This window comes from Haliotis asinina, chromosome 11 (assembly GCF_037392515.1).
Source record: "Haliotis asinina isolate JCU_RB_2024 chromosome 11, JCU_Hal_asi_v2, whole genome shotgun sequence".
NCBI lineage: Eukaryota > Metazoa > Mollusca > Gastropoda > Lepetellida > Haliotidae > Haliotis > Haliotis asinina.
Genome location: NC_090290.1, coordinates 51677624 through 51686376, shown reverse-complemented (window position 1 = coordinate 51686376; position 8753 = coordinate 51677624). Strand labels below are relative to the sequence as shown.

Here is an 8753-nt window from a genome sequence, read left to right as displayed (position 1 = left end):
AAATATATCAGGATTATTCCTGATTTTTGCTTCAGTCATGTAAACCCATCACAGCTTGACTACAGTAATGGATTATATGACGTATCAAAATACCAGACTGAGAGACGTCAGCGGATACAAAACACAACTGTCAAGGTTATTCACCGAGCTTGTAAATACGGACATGTCACTCCGTAAAAAAGTCCCTACATTGAAAGAATCAGTTTCAGGCTGTAAACACTTGTTTACAAAGGAGTCAGTAATCTTGCTCCAGCCTACATCTGTGATCTAGTTCTCACCGCGCCATGCGATCTACCACTCAACAGCGCACACATCCAGAACCAAGAGTCATCGTGACAGATCGCAATCGCTGGACCATCACTGTGGGACAATCTGTCAGAAGAGCAAATTCATTAAGAACATGTCAGACAATTTGATGTCTTCAAATGGAAACTAAAGTCTCATTTGTTTTGTGCCAACTACAACAAACATAAACGCAGACTCATGGACAACAGTGCCTTTAAGCAGTGCTACATTGGAAATACGCGCTGTGCAAATGAATAAAATTATTAGTATCATTTATGATGACATTACTTTAAAATGTGATAAATTAAAACCACAGCTCTTGACCTGTATTGTGGATTTTTTAATCCATCTTTGTTTTCGAAAGTGAAGGAGCGAAGAAACAGTTGGTCCCTCACAGATAAATTTCAACCATTTATTAAGCATGAGTATCAGACTGTCATACAAGAAAGTGTCATTAAATGTCTGTGGATTATACATGGAAGTGTTATTGAATGTCAGCCTGTCGTGCAGGGAAGCATTATTGCATATCAGTCTGCCATAAAGGGAAGTGTCATTGAATGTGAGTGGATCTACAGGGAATGTTATTGAATGTAAGTCTGTCATACAGGGAAGCGTCATCGAATGTCAGTCTGCCATACAAGGAAGTGTCATTGAATATCAGTCTGCCATACAAGGAAGTGTCATTGAATGTCAGTCTGCCATACAAGGAAGTGTCATTGAATGTCAGTCTGCCATACAGGGAAGTGTCATTGAATGTCAGTCTGCCATACAGGGAAGTGTCATTGAATGTCAGTCTGCCATACAGGAAAGTGTCATTGAATGTCAGTCTGCCATCCAAGGAAGTGTCATTGAATGTCAGTCTGCCATCCAAGGAAGTGTCATTGAATGTCAGTCTGCCATACAGGGAAGTGTCATTGAATGTCAGTCTGCCATCCAAGGAAGTGTCATTGAATGTCAGTCTGCCATACAGGGAAGTGTCATTGAATGTCAGTCTGCCATAGAGGGAAGTGTCATTGAATGTCAGTCTGCCATACAAGGAAGTGCCATTAAATGTCAGTCTGCCATACAGGGAAGTGTCATTGAATGTCAGTCTGCCATCCAAAGAAGTGTCATTAAATGTGAGTGGATGTAACAGGGAATGTTATTAAATGTAAGTTTGTTTTCGAAAGTGAATGAGTGAAGAAACAGTTGGTCCCTCACAGATAAATTTCAACCATTTATTAAGCATGAGTATCAGACTGTCATACAAGAAAGTGTCATTAAATGTCTGTGGATTATACATGGAAGTGTTATTGAATGTCAGCCTGTCGTGCAGGGAAGCATTATTGCATATCAGTCTGCCATAAAGGGAAGCGTCATTGAATGTGAGTGGATCTACAGGGAATGTTATTGAATGTAAGTCTGTCATACAGGGAAGCGTCATCGAATGTCAGTCTGCCATACAAGGAAGTGTCATTGAATATCAGTCTGCCATACAAGGAAGTGTCATTGAATGTCAGTCTGCCATACAAGGAAGTGTCATTGAATGTCAGTCTGCCATACAGGGAAGTGTCATTGAATGTCAGTCTGCCATACAAGGAAGTGTCATTGAATGTCAGTCTGCCATACAAGGAAGTGTCATTGAATGTCAGTCTGCCATACAAGGAAGTGTCATTGAATGTCAGTCTACCATACAAGGAAGTGTCATTGAATGTCAGTCTGCCATACAAGGAAGTGTCATTGAATGTCAATCTGCCATACAAGGAAGTGTCATTGAATGTCAGTCTGCCATACAGGGAAGTGTCATTGAATGTCAGTCTGCCATCCAAGGAAGTGTCATTGAATGTCAGTCTGCCATACAGGGAAGTGTCATTGAATGTCAGTCTGCCATACAGGGATGTGTCATTGAATGTCAGTCTGCCATCCAAGGAAGTGTCATTGAATGTCAGTCTGCCATACAGGGAAGTGTCATTGAATGTCAGTCTGCCATAGAGGGAAGTGTCATTGAATGTCAGTCTGCCATCCAAGGAAGTGTCATTGAATGTCAGTCTGCCATAGAGGGAAGTGTCATTGAATGTCAGTCTGCCATACAGGGAAGTGTCATTGAATGTCAGTCTGCCATACAAGGAAGTGTCATTAAATGTCAGTCTGCCATACAGGGAAGTGTCATTGAATGTCAGTCTGCCATCCAAGGAAGTGTCATTAAATGTGAGTGGATGTAACAGGGAATGTTATTAAATGTAAGTTTGTTTTCGAAAGTGAATGAGTGAAGAAACAGTTGGTCCCTCACAGATAAATTTCAACCATTTATTAAGCATGAGTATCAGACTGTCATACAAGAAAGTGTCATTAAATGTCTGTGGATTATACATGGAAGTGTTATTGAATGTCAGTCTGCCATACAAGGAAGTGTCATTAAATGTCAGTCTGCCATACAGGGAAGTGTCAGTGAATGTCAGACTGTCATACAAGGAAGTTTCAATATATGTCAGTCTGTCATACAGCGCTCAGTGTCCAGGTATTCCTCTAGTCATGCACTGTTTTAAACGATTTGGTGGAAACGCGCTGAGTGTAACGTTTGAAATTATTTCATCAAATCACAGTGTAATATGCTCTCGTATCCATGTGTCCGTCTGGGATTCATACTTTGTACGCATGTACGAAATCGAACCCGGGCCTTCGAGTGAGTGAGTGAGTGAGTGAGTGAGTGAGTGAGTGAGACTAGTTTTACTCTGCAATATTCCAGCTGAAATGCGGCTGTCTGTAGATAATCGAGTCTGGACCAGACAATCCAGTGATCATCAGCATAAGCAGGTAGGAGACATGTGTCAATCAAATCAGAGAGCTTGACCACCCTATTCCGTTAGTCGCCTTTTACGACAAGCATAGGTTACTGAAGATCAATTCTAACCGAATCTTCATGGGTCAAACATGAATGAACCTCATTTTGGCAATATACACTTATATTACAATAATAATTTTATAACAAGTTTGGAAGAAGGGCACGAGTGGAACAGGTTGGCCACGACACATTTAGCGTCAGATGAGCATGCGTTCGAATGCCTGTTCTCTCCGATTAGGTATATAATAACAAAAGTGCATTTTACAATGCACACATGTCCACGATCTTAGGCATGCTCTTGGTGCTAACACATTAGAATAACTCAAGTTCTGAGGCGCTAGAAGGTTAACCCATTTATGCATAGGGTCTTAGATTTTCTTCAAATTTTGTGAACTGGTTTCAACCTCTTATGCCTTACAATTAACTCTTTCTAGTTGACAGCTTTCATGGAATAAAAAGAAACTGGCTTTTATAAGAATCAATGAGCATTAACAGATTAAAACCTGAATATTTCATGGGCATTCTTCCTCCCATAAACTGTTTCCTGATAAGCTAAACATCATAGTTGATGAATGTACCTCTAAGTCCTCTACCGTCCCACACATATGTAAAACCATAGGTACAGGGTTATTTTACAGTGTAGGGTAGGTGTATTCATGCACACATCTGAAGGAAGTGAAGGGTAAGTATTTCTTAGTATGTCATACTAAATCACGTAAACATTCACTTGATCCTAGATTCTTACATAAAGTACATTATATGCCAGTATGCAGATTATTGGTTTCTAATAGTCAAACTAATTAATTACTGATCACGCATTCCATGGTTTTGCAAACGCAGACAGTGAAATTTGTCGATGATTTGGCTAGATCCTTGCCACAACACTCTTTGATTCGCCAGCTTGCAATCGTCCAATTGCCTGATTTCGATCGGCAGCGTTGAGACGTCCCGTGTTCGTGTACTGTACCTGCAAAGATCTTGGATGAAATTGTGAGATTCATTTGGGTCTTTTATAGTCACATGCTGTACTCATGCTTTGCACGTGAGAAACAATCATTGTGCCTGATATTCGTTCTGCATGACGTTCACGCACATCATGACAATCCTGATTAATAAAACCGTTCAAAATCATTTTGGTTACGTTTGGTCAAGCATGATAAATAGCGTCTCATGGAATACCTCCAAAACAGCCACGACCTTCGAAACCAAAGAGATCTTGCAAGAACCATGGACTGTGAGGGACCCACCATTCTGAACAATACAAGGAGCGTACTAGGCAACCACGTCTCTGGAACCTGCAATGGCTATACCATGCAATCAAAAATTTACAATAAGGTAGTTTCTAACGGTGAAGGCAGAGAACACATCTGTACGAGAACACATCTGTGGCCATTTGGCCGACTATGCAGATGGTTCCAAAGAAGATCTGCAGAAAACCTTTCTCCATACAGATGTCCAGGCTGGATGTTGTACTCGCACAGAGGTCTCTTTGTAAGACCAACACTGCCGTGGCTGATGATTTGGTGGAAGAAGCATTAAAGCTGTTCTCGGGAGAAAACCTATTCGTCATACAACCACCGGCAAACAGCGGAAGAACCTATCAAAATGTCTAGTTCGTTGCATGGTTCTTTCGGACCGACCCCACGGGACTATCGTCGTGAGCTGGTATGCGCATATGGGCACAGGAAGAGTATCCGGAATCCAAGTACAACACACCAAAGCCAATGTCAAAGATCATATTCGATGGGGTCGCGCTGTAGAATTCGCTACAGCCTATTTCGGATTCCGGGTATGTCCTCTATTCCGAGTGGACATTTTGGCTGCTACACCAAAAGGAGTAGAAGAAGGACTAACCACGATGATACACAAAAGCTCCCCATACGTGAGGTGTACTATCTTGTAGTGGTAGGCCGACGCAGCTACATCCCCTAGGTCCAAATCCAGATACGTTGCTACCCTCCAACAAACGAGTCACTTTCAAATGGCACGAAAAGAAGACCAAACAAACCATAGGCATAGAAACTTCGAACAGTTGCTTCAACTGAAATACAAATGTCTGGGATTACAAAAAGGTTGCTGTACACATGCTTGGGCACCAAATGTGTACTTGGAAAAACTCGAAACGATGGACTTGTTTTGTTCCACTGCATTGGGGGGTTGACGAAACTCACAGTGCCTTAGAGAGTTTGAGGTTCCTATAAATACGTACAACGTAGATCTGGTCGACGTCAAGGACGTCATACTCAACTTGTACCTCTTGAGAGTTGGACAGCCGAGAGCTTTCTTCAGAGAGGAGGTGATGAGTGTACTTCACCACATGGTCCCTGACACATTACCCACGGTGCGTTCAAGCTAATACTGTCTCGTTCGCGACTCGCCCTGACGCCGATGGTTTCTCTTCTTTTTCAAATTCCATTTGAAAAACATGTCTTCAATTCTAACAACCAAAAACACCTGTTCCCCAGACCGACCTTGTGCTCGCTTCGAAGTCCGTATCTCGAAAATTATTCCACCGATTTTATTCAAATTTTGCATGCACCTCGGTAGTAGTATACACGATAGCGATATTGTGAGAGGTTCACCAGCATTTCCAGTTCTTTTACTCAAATAGATCCACTAGTTCGAAAGCAACAGGTCCGTGAAGCATACTGGGGTATACATACGAGTACAGCAGATTTGAGCTCGTCATTACTGGCATAGCGTTTCGCACGGAGATGTTCCTTCAGTTTTGGAAATAGGTGAAAGTCGCTTGGGGTCAGGTCAGGTGAAAATTGAGGATGAGGAAGTCCTTCGAAGCCACGTTGCTGTGCTGCAAACTTTGCCAATCGAGATGTGTGAGATGAAGTATTGTCGTGTAAAATCAGAACTCCAGCCCTCAACATCTCTCACGTTGTACTCGTATGTATACCACAGTATTCTTCAATGATCTGTGCTAGTTTGAGTAAAATGACTGGAAATGCTGATGAAGAACACTGTCCAACAACACTCCTAAGATTAGCTGGTATCACCAGCGTAGAAGTTATGTAAGCCTAGAACTTTTTGATCAGCCCATTTGGATATATGGCTGAATGTCATGTCGTCTAATTTCTGGCCAATATTGTGTTCAGTCTCCGCACATACCACAAGTGGAATATTGCAGACATCTGCCAAGATCGAAAGAAGCCTGTGTTGCTAGCAGAATAAGGGGATGTCTGTTTGGCGAAGATGATTTGCATTTCAACATGCACTGTTGCTTGATTTTCGTTAATGTTGATGTTCCTTTTACAGCTACGTTTCATGTCATTCATCATCCGTGAAGGTCAAGGGTAGAATAAGCCTTCAGCAACCCATGTTTGCCATAATAAGTGACTATGCTTGTCGGAAGAGGAGACCAGCGGTATCGGGTGGTCAGGTTCTCTAACTTGGTTGACACATGTCATCGGTTCCCAATTGCGCAGATCGATGCTCATGTTGTTGATCACTGGTTTGTCTGGTCCAGACTCGATTATTTACAGACCACCGCCATATAGCTGGAATGTTGCTGAGAGTCTTTTATGGCAAGCATGGGCTGCTGAAGGCCTATTCTACCCCGGGACCTTCACGGGTCGCTTAGTCAGAAACGTTGTAGAAGCTGCAAAGAAAAGGTTGGCTTGAAAAGTAGCTAAAAAATGAACCAGTTACAGCGTCTGCTCTAGAGCATTTGTATGTTGCTAAAGGTCATGGTGGTTCTCTAATGGATTTGAGAATATTAGCAATTTATTTTGCTTGGCTATGCGGGATTTCTTAGGTCTGCCGAATTATTGAATATCACTCGAGCTGATACTGTTGTATTTTGCGAGTCTCACATGATGTTGTTTATTGAGAAATCCAAAACAGACGTCTACATGGATAGTGCTTGGCTGGTTATTGGTCGGACAAACACAAAGGTGTGCCCTGCAAGTTGTCTGGAAAGGTTTTTGTTTCAAGCCAATATTGATCCTTATTCTGACTGTTTTGTCTTCAGAAGTATGTCTAAATGTGCCAGTGGCTATAGACTAAGGAAGGTTAGTGCGCCTGTGTCATGTGGTAGGCTGAGGGAAATATTGCGTAGTGGTAAAGCTACTGCAACAGTTAACAATGGAAGCTAACAGATCGAATGTTCAAGAGACATGGACGCTGGCGTAGTGAGAAAGCTAAAGATGGATATATCAAGGATAGTTTGGAAAACAGGCTAAAAGTTTCTCGAGCTCTGACTTTCTTGCTATCTCTCGACCGTGTAGCGCACAGCGAGCCCTGCGTTGATACGATATGTTGTGTCGTCTGTTGGAGTGGAGTGTGGGGCGGAAGAAATGATATTTCCTTCGGTTGGAGGATGAATGGTGAGGAATTTGCTTTCTCCAGGGTATGTAACTCTGGACAGGCTAGGTGTCCACGTTGATAGGTGGCGTTGCAGTGAGGGTACATAAGGCAGTGTAAGCCTAGTACGTCATTCTCGCATCACGGTCAGCTGAGTTTTCGAGCTTAAACTTGTATAAATTTGTGACATTTACTTAATACGTGTAAGTAACAGAATTTCCTGTGTTTCAGGGGTGTGTTTTGTGCTGGCTGGAGAGCCACGAGAATACTTGGTAACAGATATATATGTGTAGATAGTTTCTTGAGAAGAGTATACATATGGTGGTTTGTATCGGTACTAAAGAGCCGTTATAATACTGTATGTATGCAGTTTATGTGTTTATGCCTGGCAAGAGCTGAAAACTGATACAATATATTGAGAGTGAGTTAAATACGTGTGGAATCTTGGGTGAAGAGCCGTGTTTATACTGAATGGATGTCACGTCCAGGTTGGAGATAGGAGCTGTTATACTACGTGTCCTCGGGCTGATGAACTGCTGTGATACTGTCCTGAGGCTGAATGCAACTCAGTTGTATTTCGGACTGAACAGCCGTTATAATACTATGCCAGATCGAGCGACACGTGTAATCTCGGCCCAAGAGTACTGCTGTAGTACTGTCACAATAATGATGAATTGAGGCTGAACTTACTTATATTTAATATGGGTTTTAAAATGAAGACATTATTCCAATACAGATGTTTGTATGTATCGGTATATCAAGTATGAAAGTGTACATATGTGTGATTTTACTCTGTTACTGTAGACCCTCCAGTGATGTGCTGCTGTATCGTTGAGGAAACGCGGCTCCACATTTTTGTTTCTTAACGTTTATCTCTGGTTTTACGTGTCGGGCTTCAGCTTTGTGCAACTCTTGCTTGTTAACATTCGTTGTATACATTGTATAGTGTGTAAATAAGTATCCAACGGGTAAACGACAATGATGACGACGACGACGACGATGATGATGTTGTTGATGATGATGTTGATGATGATATTGTTGATGATGATGATGATGTAGATGGTGATGACGACGACGACGACGATGATGATGGTGATGACGACGTAGATGATGGTGATGACGACGACGATGATGATGTTGTTGTTGCTGCTGCTGCTGATGATGACGACGACGACGATGACGACGTAGATGATGACGACGACGACGACGACGATGATGATGTAGATGATGTAGATGGTGATGGTGATGATGATGACGACGATGTTGATGATGATGACGTGGATGATGGTGATGGTGATGTAATGATGACGACGACGACGATGATGTTGTTGAT

At 42.2% G+C, this 8753-nt stretch overlaps 1 protein-coding gene across 1 annotated transcript; it reads left to right on the top strand.

Moving 5' to 3' along the window:
- Positions 1-284: 284 nt before the first annotated feature.
- Positions 285-2486, top strand: LOC137255520 (uncharacterized). Its single transcript, XM_067792952.1, has 3 exons — positions 285-362; positions 893-1370; positions 1666-2486. Exons 1-3 carry the CDS (start codon positions 285-287, stop codon positions 2484-2486), a joined length of 1377 nt encoding a protein of 458 aa, XP_067649053.1.
- The last annotated feature ends 6267 nt before the right edge of the window (positions 2487-8753 follow it).